Source organism: Chanodichthys erythropterus, chromosome 16 (genome assembly GCF_024489055.1).
Source record: "Chanodichthys erythropterus isolate Z2021 chromosome 16, ASM2448905v1, whole genome shotgun sequence".
NCBI classification, from domain to species: domain Eukaryota; kingdom Metazoa; phylum Chordata; class Actinopteri; order Cypriniformes; family Xenocyprididae; genus Chanodichthys; species Chanodichthys erythropterus.
Window position 1 is genome coordinate 38,384,479 of NC_090236.1, and position 20,324 is coordinate 38,404,802.

General features: G+C 37.0%; 1 protein-coding gene across 1 annotated transcript in view; it reads left to right on the top strand.

The window, feature by feature from the left end:
- The window catches only part of clstn2a (calsyntenin 2a), a 269,756-nt gene that overhangs the window by 204,956 nt on the left and 44,476 nt on the right, over positions 1-20,324 (top strand). The window contains exons 6-8 of the mRNA XM_067363156.1: positions 8,720-8,905; positions 11,607-11,864; positions 15,876-15,997. Coding sequence (XP_067219257.1) covers positions 8,720-8,905; positions 11,607-11,864; positions 15,876-15,997 — 566 coding nt within the window. The remainder of the gene's footprint in view (positions 1-8,719; positions 8,906-11,606; positions 11,865-15,875; positions 15,998-20,324) is intronic.

Here is a 20,324-nt window from a genome sequence, read left to right on the forward strand (position 1 = left end):
AACAAAAAAAAAAATGAAATAAAATATCTAGCTTCCTCCAGACTGGCTTCTATATTCAACTTACGAAGAAAGTGTAAACTACATTTAAACTAAAAAGTGTTAAATAGGGAATGTAGCGTAAGATTTTTGAACTGCGAGAGTTGTACACTTTCTTCATACGCTGAATACGGAAGACGATCTGGCGGAAGCTAGATATTTTACTTCATAACTTCTTAAATTTGGATTTTTTTTTTTTTTAACACAAATGTGTCGCTTCACTTCAGAAGGCCTTTATTAACCCCCCGGAGCCGTGTGGAGTACGTTTATGATGGATGGGTGTGGATGGAGACACTTTCTTCAGCTCATACCGTTCACTGCCGTTATAAAGCTCGGATGCATCAGGATATTTATTAATATAACTCCGATTGTGTTCATCAGAAAGAAGAAAGTCATATACACCTAGGATGGCTTGAGGGAGAGTAAAGCTTGGGCTAATTTTCATTTGAAAGTGAACTAATCCTTTAACTCACAATAAAATTGACTTGAGAATTATCTGGAGAGTTGACCTTATTCCAGTAAAAGATCTGAACTATTTGTTCACAAATAAGACATCACTACTTCTCTCGTGACCGTACCAAAAATAATTTAGGTGGATGTTAAGATTTTCTGTGAATAATGACTTCAATTGCAGAATCGAGATTCTGTCTCTCCCTTATCCTCCAGCCACAAAATGGTCAGTATTGTGACTCCATGGAGTAGTCTGTTCTCCGCGACCTCTGCGATCCCCTGTTCTGTTCTGCTTTCATCCGTGGCATACACTGTTAGTGGTCTTAACTAGACAGATCGATATCCGTGGACTCCTTCTTCCCACAGGGACTGCACAGCCGCTTCAGCCTACAGTTTGTCCACACACACTCACATTCATTGCTTTAATATCTCATGCCTTCACGACAAAGAACACAATACCTTTTACGTATGCCATGGTAATGGATTTGTTCTAAACAGTCAGTGGGCAGAGCTTTCGACATCATTAAATCGGAGAAAAGGACGAGGCAGCTTTTTTCACAGTTTACCTTCCTTCACACATCGATTGAGGCATGGAAAATGTCTGCAGATGAATTCAATTCACAGGCTTCAGTTGAGCCATTAAGAAGCGGATGTCAGGGGCTGGAGAGACAGACGCCTAATCACTGTCATCTAAAACTGTGTTTAGAGCGTGAAAAGAGGGGAGAAAAAAAGACGTCTTTCTCTCTTCTGCCAGGAGGAGTTAGTCAAAACCTTCTGATAAAGGAAACAATGTAACTAAATCAATCCAGACAAAAGTCAAACTTTGTAAAACATTCAGCCGCTACAGTCCACACTTTAATTCAAGACTTTGCATTAAAAGGATATTTCTGCAAAAAACAAAAAATGTTGTCATTATTTACTCAGACTCATGTCATTACAAACCTGCATGACTATTTTTATTATACGGAACACAAAAGAAGAAATTTGAAAGAATTTTAACTTGTGTTTATGTATATATGTAAATTTATTTAAATGTATTCATTATTTATCATTGTAAGGAAACAACAGCATGAACAATCTTATTTTCAGTTTTTGTTCCATCAAATGAAACTCAGGGTATGAGGGTGAGTAAATGATCCTAGAATTGTATTTTTTTTTGGTGGACTGTCCCTTTAAGACACAGATCGTCTCTCTTACAAAATTCTTAAGTTTTTTAATTAGAGACAATTTTGCCATTCAAACTTTAATCCCAGGTGTCGTCACACATCTCGTCGCATCTTCCTTTCCTCACACTTATCAAGGCGACAGCACAGAGAGTGGGAAACTGTTCTGAGAACAGTATCCTGATTGATCCAATTAGAGGAAGCATGTTTGTTACCAGTTTGTAAAGAGAATTTGGTGTGAGGTGACATGGATTTAGATGAGTTATTACCTGGAGAGAGGAACGCAGCTCTCTATGCCAAGAAGAGACTTATTCCATGAAAGGGCAGCTTCCAGTCTAAAGCAAGCCAAAATGTCAGAGTCAAGCGTATTAGCCACAAATCTTGTAAATCCTCAACCCTCTGCTATACAGTTTTCATGTTAGGATTTTGGCAGTGATACAGTTCACCAACCGTGTCTGTTTGACTCGGAGTAATTCGGTTTTCTCATGAACAAAGCCACAAAGTTTGTGTTCACGAGAACTTTTAAATCACTCCTGTCATACTCGGTTTTCAGAGTCAGGAATGCTTTATTATTAGCATGATTGTACACATATACAATATTGCCATTGCTTTTTAAAGTAGTTGTAGTTTGTATATATAAAATAAACAAAAAGATTTAATTGTACTTCCTAAAACTAGTATACTTAGTTTTGTTATTTTAGGTAATTTCACTTTAGCAATACTGAAACTAAATACACTCAGCATTTATTAGCCACAATTTTGCCATTGATACCATGGGAAAAACTGCCATATAGATATTTTTAATATTATCTCATAATTTGGCAGTAGGGTTTATTAGGCTGCTGTCACTTTAAGAGCTGACACACGGATCCATTATACTGTTTCACATGCGTTTTGTTTCTCAACTGTTTACGTTCACTTCAAACAGAACTGACTGTGTTTACATGAATACTCACCAAGACTGGCATTGTGACATTATTTTGTGTGTATTTGACTGTTTAAGTATAATAAAAAGCGAAAACGAACTCTGTTTAGACTTTGAGTTTGAGCACAAAATCTGTGGGAATGAGAACAATTCCATATTCGCAATCCCACGCCGAAATTCAAGCCCTGAAACATCAATAATATTCATCCGGAGTGTCTAGTAAGAGTGATTGTGTTACACGCCACTGCTTAAATCCACCCGCATTTTGTGGATTTGGCATATTTCATTTCTTAAACAGCCATGTATGAAGACATACTGTATCATAACCATATTCCAAGATGCCAATGTCATGATTCATCAGGCTCAAATTGTGAAAGAATGGGTGGGACCTCTGAGTACAGACCATAAATTCATTGAAAGTCTTTGGGATGTGCTGGAGTAGACTTTACAGAGTGCTCACCTCTTGCATTGTCAATCTTGACCAAAAACTGATGCAACTTTTATATATTTTCATCCAGAGGTGCATCAGTTTTTGGTCAAGATCTTTAAAAATATATTCACATAGAAACAGCTATTTTAAATTGTAATATTATTTCACAATATTACTGTTTTTACTGTGTTTTGATCACATAAATGCAGCCTTGGTGAGAGGAAGAAATTTCTTTCAAAAACATTTTTAAAAATCTTACCGACCTCAAATTTTGCAGTAGTTTGATTGTCACAGTAAAAATCGTTGCCTCTTTTCCCCTCTCCTCAGGCACTGCTCGTTTGTCCCAGGGTCACTACTGTTTATCAGGTGCAGGTATCATCTAAAGCATGATAGGAACTTAAGATGTGTTGACAGTCACTGGCAGGCTCCTACGCCCAGAGAATAAGCAGTCATTGGCTGAGAGATTGCATGGCTTGTGTTGTCAGTGTGATTCATAAGAAGTGAGGTGGAAGTGAGGACTGAGTGACGATCCTGACAGGCGCCGCAGAGGTGAAGGGCGAGGATTTCTGGTTGTAACGCTTCCCGCTTGCATAAGCGTGTAATTGGGCAGCCTCTCTTTGTCTCTGGTCAAATCCCGTCTGTCAACACTGATCTCTCCATCTCTCTGTCCAGTGGCCCGTCTTACTGAGCCATCCACTGAGAGTGACAGATCTCTCATTGAGTGCAGAAGCCATAGAAAACTGGCACTGCCAATCAGACCTACACTTTAACATGCATGCGCAGTGTACATGATGTTTACTGAGGGGGGAATGTATGGCTGGACTTGAGTTTATCAATTAGGGATAAAGTGAATACAGACTGAATGTGAGTGAAATAATGCCTAATAAATGTTGTACCATTATCCAATAGACTGTGCAGTATGAGTGACAGAGGAAGTTGTTAAGATGAAATATGGTGTAGATTGTGATATGAATTGTATTTGATTTATTTTGTTTTGTTTTGAATAACCATATTTCATGTTCACTTTAAAATTTTGTCAATATTTTGTCTATAGTATTAATTGATTTTAGTCCATTCTTATACTAAAATGACATGCAATTCCCTTCCAAAAGTTATATTTTTGCCATTATCAGCATACATCCTTATGATTTGTTGGCACAAATCAGAAATAATTTATTTATTTGTGATTAAATATTAATGACTTTCTCTCCTTTCTAAATATATATTTATAATATAATATAAATTATATATAAATATGAAAATTATTGTATATACATATGAAATTATATTATAGACTCTATTATTAGTAGTATTATTATATATAAACACCACCGTTCAAAAGTTTAGGATTGGTAAGATTTTTAATGTTTTTAAAATAAGTTTCGTCTGCTCACCAAGCCTGCATTTATTTAATTAAAAATACAATAAAATCAGAAATATTGTGAAATATTATTACAATTTAAAGTAACAGTTTTTTTCTATTTGAACATATTGTAAAATGTAATTTATTCCTGTGATGGCAAAGCTGAATTTTCAGCATCATTACTCCAGTCTTCAGTGTCACATGATCCTTCAGAAATCATTCTAATATGCTGATTTGCTGCTCAAGAAACATTTATTGTGTACAATTGTACAAAATATTTGTGTACAATATATTTTTTTTTTTTTCAGGATTCTTTGATGAACAGAAATTTCAAAAGAACAGTGTTTATTTGAAATATAATGTTTTGTAACATTTTATAAATGTCTTTACTGTCACTTTTGATCGATTTAATGCATCCTTGCTGAATAATATATACACTACTGGTCAAAAGTTTTTGAATGGTAAGATTTATTCAATGTTTTTTAAAAGAAGTCTCTTTTGCTCACCACGGATTCAAAATACAGTTAAATCAGTAATATTGTGAAATATGTTTACCATTTAAAATAACAGTTTTCTATTTGAATATATTTTAAAATGCAGTTTATTCCTGTGATGGTAACGCTGAATTTTCAGCATCGTTACTCCAGTCTTCAGTGTCACATGATCCTTCAGAAATCATTCTAATATGATAATTTGCTGCTCAAAAAACATAAATTATTATCAATGTTGAACAGTTGGGTACAGATTTTTTCAGGATTATTTGATGAACAGAAAGTTCAAAAGAACAGCATTTATCTGAAATACAAAGCTTTTGTAACATTATCAACATTATATTTTTGGAAAGAAATTAAAGAAATTAATATTTATATTCAGCAAGGATGCATTAAATTGAACAAAAGTGACAGTTAAATCAACTCTGCTCAGAGTACATATGGCCCCTCTCTAAATAGTGTTAAAATAACACTCAAGCAGAGTTAAATTTAGTTAGATAATTAAGCAATTAAGTAATGATTGTGTAGTAGTGATGAACACCTGCTGTTAACAAGCAGAATCACTGAAGAAATAAAAACACAAGTGACTTAAGCCAGAGCCTTATTAATTTCTTAATTATCTCCTTAACTTTAACTCTGCTTCAGTGTTACTTTAACATTATTTAGAGAGGGACCATGTGCACTCTGAGCAGAGTTGATTTAACTCTGGGAATTTTGCTGTGTATAGATATATATAATGTTGCAAAAGCTTTATATTTCAGATAAACACTGTTCTTTTCATATATATCTATATCATCTATATATTTTGTTTTGTTTTTTATCAGTTCAAAGTCATCAATATGATGATGATGATGATGATGATGATGATGATGATGATGCTGATGATGATGATTTATGCTGAAATTGTCCAAAGCCTCACTTTGCCTAGAGCGTTTCCAAACTTTTGAAGGGTATTGTAATTTACTGATGATAGTGTGGAGAATATCAAAACAAGTCAACCTGTGACATATTTTCATCAACAGTATGTTTTAATTAAAATGGTTTAATTAAACATTTAACACATTCTGAATTATGTCAAAACAGAGCTTTGGTTCAAATGCAGACTTTTCAAAACTAACAGATGTCACTGATAGTCAGTGGAAAAGCAGGATTTTTTGATGTGTGGGCGGACAGGTTTAACTCTGACCGGCATCACATCCTGATCTTTTTCCACTTATCCGCTCTCTGATTGTTTCCTGTCACTCTCCACTACACTCTCTGATTAGATTTCAAAAAAGCACAAACATAAAATTAGAAGAACCCCATAAATTCACAAATGCGCCACTTCCTGTCGCATAATCAGCATTACAATCATCCGTGAACATCTCAAGGCAGCCTCATGCTGAAAAGTCTGTGACAGAAATGAGCTCAGTTTCCTGGCCAGCTCATTTCCTGTCCACCTGTCATGTAGCCTTTTTCTGCACCATGTCATCCCAATGCCCACCCCCACCCCCTATTATTTTTCCATGCGTCGTTGGGAATCCCAGTCTGTTCTTTTTACTCCAGCAATTCCAGTAGTGATATTGGTCCCTGCGCTGCTCGCCACGACTTTTTGGCATCCGTGGCATTTGTGAATAAGCAATGAATGTTTAATGCCGCAGTTAATGTTAATCGCCACCCTGAGGTCCTGAAATGGTCTTTCTATTGTACAGAATGATTCTGGCCTCTGGCTTTGGTGTGTTTGGATAATCGAGGGAATTATTCACTCTCCAGGGAGTAGATGAGTCATTACGCGGCGCACACACAACCTTGTTTTGATCCCAAAGCGCTGTGTTCCTGTTGCACATGCTTTCCTTGTGATAGTGGATTAAAAGCAGACCCAGTGTTTTAGATTCTCTTTAGGTGTTTTTCATAAAAGTTTGTTCGGCTGCATGTATTTTAAAGTGAGCTATAAAGCCTTTCTGCTCAGTTTATCTGGGACGGAACGGCTACCTCAGAAATTCATGAGGAACTTTTTTAAGACCTCTCCCTCAAAAGAGGTTAGAGACGAAGGTCTGTGGTACTGTACTGTCTCCCCATTTTATCCACAGTAGTGCCAATGAATAATGTAATAAGATATTCAGTTAGGGAAAAGGGCTGGGGGAATATCTCTCAGCTCAGGTGAATATAAAGCACTCGGTTCTCTGAATTATACAGAGGGAGTCCATAAAGGCCAGCGAAGAAGAGTGAGATGTTTTAACTTTAGTGTTATTCTTACTCTGAGCTTCAAGACTGAGTAATGGAACATATATGAGCACATACTAAAGCATGTCAGCCTTGACCAGGAAGAAAACATTTCAAAGTAAGAAAATAATTCATCATGGATTCTGTTTTTTCTTTTGACCTTGCAGTTTTCTTTTAACCATGGCTTTCATCACAATTGGTTTTATCCCTTCACGTTTGTACCGAAAGATAAAAAGGATTGAGCTCAGATGTACAAATCTGATACGTGACGACCACAGATGCTGTAGTGACGGTAGAACCGATATGAAAGCAAATAGCATGTGTGTCACAGAGATTTTACCTTGGTTAAAGGGCGTTTAAGCATGATGTGAAGAAGCTGTGTAATTAATAATAAAGGTGGGAACAGAAAACACCTCGTTCACTAAATACTGAGTATTTCAAAAAAATTGGTGTTGTTTTTTGTGATACTACTACTACTACTACTAATAAAATATTTATTATTACTAAGCAATAAACAATTAACCAAATAATGCAGCTTAAAAATACATATATTAATAAATGAACCAAATAATTAGCCTAATTGTGCACTCTATAAAATGCTTTTTTATAATAAAACAACCCAATTTGGTTTGAAAATGGACAAATCCAGCGACTGGGTAGTTTTATTTCACTTAACTATTGCTTAAAAAATACTGTATTGCTCGCTTAAAATGAACCCAAAATATGTTGGAAATTAACATTTATTAATATGTTTAAGAAATGAACATGTATTAATAAGTTTAATGAATAATAATTAAGCAATAAACATTGCTTATTAATAAATGTTCACCTTTATGTTCACCATTATTGTTGCCCCTAGTAATTATTTGTCTTTTAATTTCCAACCTATTTTGGGTTCATTTTAAGCCAGCTATATAGTCATTTTTAAACAATAGTTGGGTTAAATAAAACTACCCAGCAGGTTGGGCAAACATTTAAAGGGTTAGTTCACCCAAAAATTAAATTTCTGTCATTTAATTATTCACCCTTATGTCATTCATCTTCAGAACACAAATTAAGATATTTTTGATGAAATCCGATGGCCTGCTTTGCCAGCAAGATAATGCCCAGAAATGCCCAGAAAGCTACTAAACACATACTTAAAACAGTTCATGTGACTACGGTGGTTCAACCTTAATGTTATGAAGCGTCAAGAATACTTTTTGTGCGTCAAAAAACAAAATAACGACTTTATTCGACAATATCTAGTGATGGGCGATTTCAAAACACTGCTTCATGAAGCTTTACGAATCTTTTGTTTCGAATCAGTGGTTTGGAGCGTGTAACAAACTGCCAAAGTCCACGTGATTTCAGTAAACGAGGCTTCGTTATGTAAGTGTTTCAAAATTTCAATGGTTCACGTGACTTTAGCAGTTTGATAAACCACTGATTCGAAACACAATATCCTTTTAACCCAATCACTGGGTTTGTCTATTTTCAACCCAACTTGGGTTGTTTTTAACCCAGCATTTTTTAGAGTGTGTGCTGTTTGAATCAAGGAGGTCTGTAGTACCTGGAGAAAGCTATCCATTAGCATTTGCATATATAATTTATATTTATATTTACATAGATTTTACATCATTTCAGTTCTCAAATTGTTAACATGTCTTTTCCTGGCAGGTTGGAACAAGCGTGTGGATTATGAACCTGGAACCGGCAGCAGACAGCTCTTTCCCAAGATGCACCTGGAGACCTGTGATGGTCCTTTATCTTCAGTGCGAGCCATGGTGGAGCTTCAGACCAGCCATATTGGGAAGGGCTGTGACAGAGAGACCTATTCTGAGAAGTCTCTTCAGAAGCTCTGTGGTACGGTCAACTTCAGCACAAATCATTTATCAGTCAGTCCAGAACTGCCTCGACTTGGTTTGATGAGCTTAAAGGTTTAGTTCACCCAAAAATGAACATTCTGTCATTAATTACTCACCCTCATGTCATTCCACTCCTGTAAAACCTTTGTTAATCTTCTGAACACAAATTAAGATATTTTTGATGAAATCTGATGGCTCAGTGAGGCCTGAATTCAGAGCAAAGAAAATGTACACTTTCAATGCCCAGAAAGCTACTAAAAACATATTTAAAACAGTTCATGTGACTACAGTGGTTCAACATTAATGTTACGAAGTGACGAGAATACTTTTTGTGCGCCAAAAAAAAACAAAAAAATCTTGTGATGGGAGATTTCAAAACACTGCTTCATGAAGCTTTTCGAATCAGTGGTTCAGGTATCAAACTACCAAAGTCACGTGATTTCAGTAAACGAGGTTTTGTTTCGTCATTTCGAAACGTTTCGAAATTCCAATGGTTCACCACTAGGGGGCGATGATCTCTGTGAACTAGTGATGGTCAGAGTGAGGATTTGTGAAACACTGAAATATTTGAAGCAAATGAGCTGAATTGTTGAATAAAGTCTTTATTTATTTATTTATTTTTTTTGATGCACAAAAAGTATTTTCGTCGCTTCATAACAAGGTTGAATCATTGTAGTCAGATGGACTGTTTTAAATATGTCTTTAGTAGTTTCCTGGGGATTTCAAAGTCTTTAATTATCTTGCTGTCAATGGAGGCCTCACTGAGCCATCTGAATTCATCAAAAATATCTTATGGGTGTGGAACAACATGAGGGTGAGTAATTATTGTCAGAAATTTCATTTTTGGTTGAACTAACCCTTTAAAGAGGTTAATACAATTCACAAACTTTAACATTTGCTATAAGTACGCTCAAAACAATTAGCAATGGAATAGAGATACATAGTATTAAAGACTGTATCATTTATTTTTCCATATGTAACAATGGATAACGGATATTTTTATACATGTAGATTACCTTTTCCCTCATCTAAATTAATCTTTAAAAGCATTAATAATTTAAAAAACAATGTTATTTTAGCAAATCACGTAATGAATATCCTTTGGTCATACTGTAGATTACAGTTTTGATGCCCAAATTATCTTGCTTCCAAAACAATTGATTTTAGTTTCTAATATTTTATTGTTAATATATTTAGACAGAATTTTAAGATCGGCCATTTATCAGTTATGAGTCATAACAGGAAAATAATTACTGACTTTTTTAAATATCAGTTCATCCTTACAATTCACCTGACAGTATCTCAAGATTTTATTCCTCATATTGCATGTCCAACACCCTTGTAAATGGGTCATTAAACAATTTTCATATACCTCAGTAAGTCAGTCAATTTAATCTAATGAAAGTCTCTCTGAGACGGATGCATTATGAAGTCAAAACCGTTCTGGCACATGATTTGTACCGCCTTGGCTCTCTCTCAGAGAGAGATAATCATCTCCCCTGTTGACGCCAGTCGCTTTTGCCCAAGAACTCTGTACAGTTAATGGAAATAAGTGTTTATTGTTCGAAAATGGAAGTGTTTCTGAAATAGACATCAAGGCTTGATTTATTATTTTTATTTTTTTCTAAAGCACACCGGAATAATTTAGTTAATATGCATTATGTAAATTACAAAGTCCCAATGTGTAATCATTAGTCCAACCTTGAAACGCTGACATTTTCTGTTTATTCTTGACTGGACATCTGATAACATGGGCTGCCACTGAGACTCATGTAGCGCTAGAAATTGCTTGCGTAATGCAATCTCATTGACCTGTACCTTTACGGTATTTCTGGAAATGGATTCTCTCAGAAGAGCTCAGACGCTCACTTGGAGACTGGCGGTGAATTTATCGTCCAATATCGATTGGCAGAAATAAATACTGCATAGCTTAAAAGCAGCGCCGCTGCCATATTCTCTCTGGTTTCTGTCTCTCTTTGGTCCTGTGGCGAAGTGAGTGATGTGGAGCTGTGGAATGAGAACACGCTGCTCTGACATCGGCGCGGCTCATCGCTCATTCTGTCCCTCTGTGCTGGCCATCCTGTCACCCCTGAGTGAGGGGAAAAAAGATTCAATATCCTCCTGTACTCCCAAATAAAACACGCAGAGAGAGGCATGAGTGAGCGCGGGAGGGAGGCGGACGACAGGAGGCTAATCAAAGATTGATAGGTGGCGCTGCTCTTGCATATTTAGGGCATCTGTACCAGACTTGTCCTGAAAGTGAGTGTGTACATAATCATCTCAGAAGTTTCTTATACTGCACTCCTTTAAATGGAGAGTTCACTAAAAAATGAAAATTCTCTCATTATTGGCACATATTTATGACATATGCTTCCAAAGAGATGAGAAAGCCGAACTCAAACTCTTTTAACCCGCATGAGCACCCTAGCTCAACGTGCCATGGCTCCGACTGCAATGAGTTTTATAATGAGACGATTGCTTTCAGAAATGACATTTCAGTCAGGGTTGAATGTGGGTCTCGGAACCAAATGTTATTTGCTTTTCATCTCTAATTTGATTTGAAGTGTGCTGTATGCACAGTATATTCGAATGCCAGGGCAACTAACATGATTTTAACTCTTTATGACAGACAGCTTGTAATTTTTCATCGCTGCCTCTCGCAGTAACCTGAACTAACCTCTGTGCTTTTATCTCCGCAGGAGCAGCCTCGGGCAGCACAGACCTTCTCCCGGCCCCCAGCGTGTCCACCAATTGGACGGCTTCCTTGCTGACAGACAGCGGCCGAGACAGCGACCTAATCTTCAGATTTGATGGGCGACAGGCAGCCAATATCCCAGAGTGGGTTGTGCCACAGAACTTGACAGATCAGTTTACCATAGCAACGTGGATGAAGCACGGGCCAAGTCCTGGACTGAGAGCCGAGAAGGAGACGTTGCTCTGTAATTCAGATAAAACTGGTGAGCTGTCGACTCAATATGCATGTTTCAGTATTAAAGGGGTGGTTGATTATGATTTCATTTTTTTTACTTTAGTTAGTGTGTAATGTTGCTGTTTGAGCATAAACAACATCTGCAACAGTATGACACTCAAAGTTCAGTGCAAAGGGAGATATTTTCTTTTACAGAAATCACTTTTTAAGGACTACAACAAACAGCTGGTAGAGACTACAACGAGCTTCTTCCTGGGTTAGTGACATCACTAACCCTAAAATTTACTTAAACCCCGCCCCCGGGAACACACAACAAAGGGGTGAGGCCATGTTATTGCAATACAGTACGTAACACAAATGCAATAGCATGTCAAAACAGCATGATGACAACATAAGTTAACTGTAATTAAACTAAACTATATCTGTTCTATCTTCATGCAGCATATTCTCTGGTTCTGTAGGATCTCACAACAGTTCCCACACAGTTGTCACTTCTTTTTGAGTCTATTCATCATTGTCCGACTCTGGTTTGAACATAAAAGTCTGAACAGTTTCTGACATTTTCAGTGAGTCTACTAACACAAGCTCCTGAAACTCCGCCCTCTTCTTGGGAGCAGCAGCTCATTTGCATTTAAAGGGTCACACACAAAAATGGAGTGTTTTTGGTCATACCCAAAAAGTGACAAATTTAACGTGCTATAAAAAATAATCTGTGTGGTATTTTGTACTAAAACTTCACATACTCACACACATAGACTTATTTTACATTTGTAAAAGTGGCATTATATAACCCCTTAAAAAAAAAAAAAAGTAGTATATACACTGAATTGACAAAAGTTTCGGGACGCCTGCCTTTACATGCACATGAACTTTAATGATATCCCATTCTTAATCCGTAGGGTTTAATATGGAGTTGGCCCACCCTTTGCAGCTATAACAGCTTCAACTCTTCTGGGAAGGCTCTCCACAAGGTTTAGGAGTGTGTTTATGGGAATTTTTGACCATTCTTCTAGAAGCACATTTGTGAGGTCAGGCAGTGATGTTGGCGAGAGGTCCTGGCTCACAGTTCCGCTCTAATTCATCCCAAAGGTGTTCTATCGGGTTGAGGTCAGGACTCTGTGCGGGCCAGTCAAGTTCCTCCACACCAAACTCACTCATCCATGTCTTTATGGACCTTGCCATGCCCAAACTGTTCCCACAAAGTTGGGAGCATGAAATTGTCCAAAATGTCTCGGTATGCTGAAGCATTAAGAGTTCCTTTCACTGGAACTAAGGGTCAAGCCCAACCCCTGAAAAACAACCCCACACCATAATCCCCCTCCACCAAACTTTACACTTGGCACAATGCAGTCAGACAAGTACCGTTCTCCTGGCAACCGTCAAACCCAAACTCGACCATTGGATTGCCAGACAGAGAAGTGTGATTGGTCACTCCAGAGAACACGTCTCCGTTGCTCTAGAGTCCAGTGGCGGCGTGCTTTACACCACTGCATCTGACGCTTTGCATTGCACTTGGTGATGTAAGGCTTGGATGCAGCTGCTCGGCCATGGAAACCCATCCCATGACGCTCTCTATGCACTGTTTTTAAGCTAATCGGAAGTTTGGGGGTCTGTAGCTATTGACTCTGCAGAAAGTTGGCGACTTCTGCGCACTCTTCGCCTCAGTATGCGCTGACCCCGCTCTGTGATTTTACGTGGCTTACCACTTCGTGGCTGAGTTGATGTTGTTCCCAATTAGTTCCACTTTGTTATGATACCACTAACAGTTGACTGTGGAATATTTAGTAGTGAGGAAATTTCACGACTTATTGCACAGGTGGCAACCTATCACGGTACCACGCTTGAATTCACTGAGCTCCTGAGAGAAATGTCATCTTTGATCAATTTAATGCATCCTTGCTGAATAAAAGTATTAATTTCTTTTTTTTTTTTTTATCTCCCCAAACTTTTTAATGGTAGTAAATATAGCATTTTCCCATCTCATGCTTTGACTCCAGAATTTCAGAATGACCAGAGCAGACTTTTAGATTATATGCAATGAAATTGGTCGATTATTCAGTCACATGCCTTGACAGTGTCATATTACTTTTTGATGTGCCTCTTGGCATTTATTTGGCAATTGTGTTTCAGTCACTTTCATTCATTCACTGCTCTGTTTTTATTCTGCTTTTTTATCCCACAATTATGATAAAAAATATGTGAATGGAAACCTGGGGCATGACCGTTTTAAAACAGTATAGACCAATCAGATGAGGCCTTCCACAAATATATGGAATATACTGAGGTGTAAATGTTCACTTCAACAGATGCAAGATAAGTCCAAAAATGTATAATTGCTTTAGTGAATCAGACACTAAAATAAGCCTTGCCAATAAACAGTGATGTTAACAAGCACAACTCATTGTTAGTGAATTCCCTTGTGAGTGTTTACAGTAGCAAATGATAGTTTAATTTGTTGATTTGTGAATATTAGTTTCGGTGTCGGACAAAAACCTTACATTGTTTACTTCTGTTGCATTCCGTCTAGGTAATTATGAAAGCAAGAAAAATTCCGGAATATCACTTAAATATTTTAAATTACGTCTACAGTTTCTAGGTCTGGTGGTCAAGACAAGATGATCAATTTGTTAAAATTGAAGAGATCAGTGCTGCAGATGTGTCAGACTAACCCGAGAAAAGTTTTATCAGTACCGTACGATGCCCAGCAGCATTAGGCAGAGCGATTAAGACTATGGATTAGATCTGGATTAAAGAGTGGTTCAGAACACAATTCTCCAGAGGTTAAAGGGAAACTCCAGCCAGGAAGAAATGCAGTGTGACTGTCAGCGGCCAGTTCTCAGAGACCGAGTGGTCCTGATCGGGGCCGACTGCTTGGCAGGACTCTTTCGGGTTCATTGATCCTAGGCGTCATGTTGAGTGGGTGTGAGACTTAATCAATTCAACACGCACTAAAAGCAGTCACACGAGAGACACCGGGCAGCCGTGCAGAGGCAGCGTTGAGGTGAGCAGAGAAGGGCGCCGTGTGGACGAGACGTGGCAGCCACCTTGATCAATGAGAGGTTTCTGAGAAAGAGCATGAAAGCAGTCCAGACTTGCTTTGAGCGTAGACACGTGATGGACAGTGGAACATCACGGGAGAAGAAAGCGCTTTGACAAGAGTCTCAGATTGAATGGCAGCTCTTTTGTGATCATCTTGTTAGGATTTCGCTTTATAACAGATTGACATTTGGTTTGGATCAAGCTGGAAAAAATAGGTAATAATCACTTAAGCTGGTCAAAACACGGTTTGTTGCATGTATGGTCCACATGTAGATCTATCCTATGATCCCCCAGTCTTTAATTTAAGTGCTTTGAAACCACTGAAGCAAGATAAAAGATGCAAAAGAGAACTCAGATCTGTACTGGCACACTGTCTGTGAAGCAGCTCTCTGAACACACAAATGAAACACACACACACACAGAAAGCCACTTCTCAGACAGCATGCCAGTACCAATTTGAGTTCTCTTTCCCATCTTATCACTTTTAAATAAAAAAATAATAAAAAAATGACCCACTCAGAAGTCAAAATGCCCGTTTTTCGTGAGTATCCTCATGAACACATTCTAAAATTAGTCGTAAATGAAGTTGGGAAAAGTTTGGATATATGTTGGATTGTGTGTATATAGCAATTTATACTATTAAATGTGTAAAAAGTGCACATTTTAAGCTGGATTTTTGAGCAGGAATCAGAGAATCTATCTTTTCAGTGAGTCCATCATCCCTAGTCTATTCCCTTTACAGTTTCAGCAGAACTATTTCTCTCTATGTCCTCATCTGAAGTCTAATTTTTATGACCCTGCCTGCTGTAACAGTCAGGAGTTTTTCTAACATGACTATGCAGTTTTAGACAAGCTCTCAGAGCTAGACATGGAAATCTATAAATGTAAATCTTTACTCAGCGTGAAGTTCCTACTTTGACAGCCAATGTAAGTGATTTCTTGAGTGTCCTCATTTACATCACATATACAGTAAGCCTTCTCTGTGTTTTTCTTTTTGCAGAGATGAACAGGCATCATTACTCCCTGTACGTGCACAACTGCCGTCTGGTGTTTCTGCTGAGGCGAGACTTCATTCAGCTGGACTCCTTCAGGCCGGCAGAGTTCCACTGGAGACTGGAACAGGTGAGGGGCCCCCAGGAGCCTGTCTTACACACACACATCAACATCACAACCAGCACTCTGATAAACAGGACGGGGAAAATGCCATGCAGATCGGACTTCAGTTATAGTAATCACTTGTGAAGTGAAGTTCGCTCTGTATAATTTTCAATTACCTGTTTTTGAATTATTCATTATCTTTTTGACTGATCTTTCCATTGCGATAAGTGATCCGTCACCTGTAAAATGATTATTATCAGAGGGACAAATTGGAAAGCCGACACAAAGACAGCACTCATATTTTCTCTCCCGGTGCTTATTTGGCTCATTTGTGGCTTGTTTGTGTTTGGAAACACCTTGATTTTCTCAAATTTCCAACATTTCCCTTGGCTAATGTTGAGTGCAGACTAATCTTTTGATTGAGAGCACCTAACGGACTGTGTGTATGTCACCGTGCCTCTCAACGCCTGCCAAGGGGAACAGAGAGCCGAGGTGAGACACGTGTAATCAGTATGAAAAGCTCTCCACAGCAATGACCTCTCGCAGTGAACATAATGATAGTCCTTCGCCCACACCAACCCTTAACCGCGAATTACACACACATACACGTTCTCACATCCAGACGTGCACTAGCACACACTTTTCAAACCTTTCTGAGCTGCTGTAAATGTATAAAAAGTTAGATGCATATCTATTCAGTAAACACCCTCATGTGCTGCTGAAAGACTTTTTTATCCTTTTCAAATACACAAAACAGGTCAATGTCTGAGAGGCCTTTGATCAATAGTCTCGATCAATTACTGTAAGTAGGACTCTGGAGTGCACCAGTAAAGCAGGTTTTGGCCATGGTCCAAATGCATGTGAGCCCCACCATTTTTTTCACAGATGTTTTGAGCAGCCGAACTAAGATGCGAAGAATTTGGCTGCGTGAGTAGCATTTGTTTCCTCTCTGCGGCAGTTGTGGTTAAAAATCTGGGCTGGTAGCCGAAAGCTCATATATTTAAAACCCTCATAGGAGAAGACATGAGCTTTTTCTCTTGTGCCCTTGAGCAATGCACTTAACCTCAGGTCGCTCAAGAAGAATTGACCCTGTAAAGGGTGTTCACACTGACAGCGATTTTGAAGTGACAAAGCAGTTGGAAGTCACTGACTTTTAGCTGCTGATTGAAGGCTACATAAACAACTGAGATGGTTAGCGATAGGGGTGGGAAATATATCTGTAGACACGATTAACCAGTAGAAATTTGTCAACCGGTAAAGATTTTGGACTACTGTGGTTACGCACTTACGTGACATTGCCGTGCCGAGCCATCATCATTCGCATGTGTTTTAAAACCACTGAAGTGCAATAAGCAGTGAAAGAGAACTCATTTCAGGTTATGAACGCACTTTGAGGTGGTTTATTAACTGAGAGACACACGCATAAAGCCGCTGCTCATACAGCGTGTGAGTACTGAACTGAGTGCTTTTTGCCACCTTATTGGTATTGAACGGTCAAATACACACACACTTTTGTGTCAAAATGTCTGTCTTTGCAAGTATCCTCATAAACAGTCATTTATGTCTTAAAGGGGACCTATTATGCACCTTTTTAACAAAATGTAATATGTCTCTGGTGTCCCCAGAATGTGTCTGTGAAGTTTCAGCTCAAATCATTTATTATGCCATGTTGTAAATGCCCATTTTTGAGTGGAAGGAAAACTGTTTTGTCCTATTGCTTGTAATTACTTTCTTTATTCTTATTTTATCACTGACTGTTTACTTGTTAAGAAACACTTAAGCAAATTATAAGTAATTTGGGATAAAAGTGAGGTTGGTGGCATCAGAGAGTTGTTTGAAACATTTATTAGCAGGTGAACTGAACTCTATGAGCAGAACTGGATATTGTGTCTGTGACATTATCAATACGTATTAGAAAGTTTAACCAAAATTCTGAGGACTTCACAAATGTTCTGCTATTTTTACTGGTATTTATTGTAGGATAATTGGTCACACTTTAGATTAGGCTCACTGTTAACTTACTATTAACTATGACTTTTGCATCAGTAAACTCCCAATTACTGCTTATTATTAGTTAGTAGTAGTTGGTATTAGGTGTTAGGTATGATTGAAGGATGTAGAATATGATCATGCAGAATAAGGCCTTAATATGTTCTGTATAAGTACTATTAAATGGCCAAAATCCCAGTAATATGCTAATAAGCAACCAGTTAATAGTGAGAATTGGACCCTAAACTAAAATGCAATATTGTTGCAAGTCAGGTTTGGCTACACAGAACGAAATGTATATTAAAATAGATATTTTGTATTAAAATAGTTATTTTAATCTGTTGCGATATTTCACAATATTACTGTTTTTACTGTAATGCCTTGGTGACACTTCTATCAAAAACATTTAAAAAATAGCATAATATTATATAACATGACATGCATTTCCAGTTTTAATGTATTTTAAGCTATATAAATCATAATTAGTTTGTGTTTTTTAACCTGCATATAATTATTCCAGGGATGCGTATAGAGTCAATGTTCACTGCAGTTATGATAACAAACAAACAGCTCAGTCTGGTTCTGCCTCGGCGTTCTTGACAGCTGTACATAGTTTGTTACAGGTCAGAGGGAAAACGAGCTCCTTTCAAAGCTTTAGCTCCTTTCCTGTGGCCAGTCAGAGCTCAGTCAGGTGATGAGGAACACAAGTAAACAATATGGGGTCAGTAGACAGGCTGCCATAAAACAACGTCAGGACTATACCTACAGTCCTGTCAACATCCAGCACATAAAACACTGCAACTCTGTAAGGCAAAAACCTCTGACTCCACACAGCTGTTGGTTTGTGCTTCACCTACAGTATATGCTGTGATATTCTCTGTATGTCTTTTTTGTAGGTTTATCTTTCATGTCCACTTTGTTTATTTTTGTAGGGAAGAGTATTCTTCCCATCTGATATATGCTTGTAAATGAAGAAGTGCATGAAAAGTAGAGAGCGAAAGAAGGTGTGAAAGAGCTTGTTTACACTTCAGTGCATTTTCTCTCTTCCTGTTTTTCCTGCCATGTACCTCTTCCCCAGCAAGGTTTGATAATGGTGTCTCTCCAGCGTGGAGACAGTAAACAGAATATGCTCGCCTTGATCTCGGAGCACAGTACAGCTCTGTTCCCAACATGAGACGCATCTATTTTTCTTTTTTTTCTCTCTGCCCTCCCTCTCACTGCTTGCCATTGATGCCCAAACAACAGATTATCCTGTTGTAAATGTCATCGTATAGTTTTTCTTTTTCTTTAATCCCAACAAACAAACTTTTGACTCATGGCATGACGTTTGATCCGTTTTGCAGCTGATTCTGGCCACTTACTGTAGACAGAAAGAAAAAGATTGTTAAAGTGACTAAAATCTAAATCTAAATATGTTGCAATCTAAAATCATTGCAACATATTTATACTGTACTGATTTTTATGTCATCAGACATTAAAAGACACAATTAAGAGGCATGGTTCTTCTAAAGATGTTTAGTAGATGTAAACAGAAAAATGTATAAAATTTTTATCTCAAGCACACCTAAAATCTTATATAGATTTTGTTTTTCTGTATGTACACTAACATAAATGTTTGTGTTCACTAAGATTTTATTACAGTTGCAATACTTTTACATAGGAAGGATGCATTAAATTGTTCAAAAGTGACATTAAAGACGTTTAAATCGTTACAAAAGATTTCTATTTTAAGTAAGTGCTGTTCTTTTGAACTTTCTATTCATCAAAGAACTTACAAAACAAAACAAAACAAAACAAAACAAAACAAAAATGTATGACAGTTTCCAACCTATAAATAAATAAATAAATAAATAAATGTTTTTTGAGCACCAAATCAGCATATTAAAATGATTTATGAACTTATGTCACACTGAAGACTGGAGTAATGATGCTGAAAATTAAGCATTGCCATAACAAGAATAAATTACTATATATTATATATATATATATATATATATATATATATATATATATATATATATATATATATATATATATATATATATATATATATATATATATATATATATATATATATATATAGAATACTTTATAAATATAAATGTTAATATACTGTATATACAGCATTGGAGTCATCATCATCAAGTTCATATATATATTTATATTTATATATATATTTTACGGAGTCTTGGTGAGCATAATATATTTTATTTAATTTTAATTTTAATTTTAATTTTAATTTTAATTTTAATTTTAATTTTAATTTTAATTTATTATTTCTTCAAAAAAAAAAAATCTTACTCACCCCAAACTTTAGAATTGTTGTGTAAATTAAATTTTATTATTTTTTTATTTTTTTTAT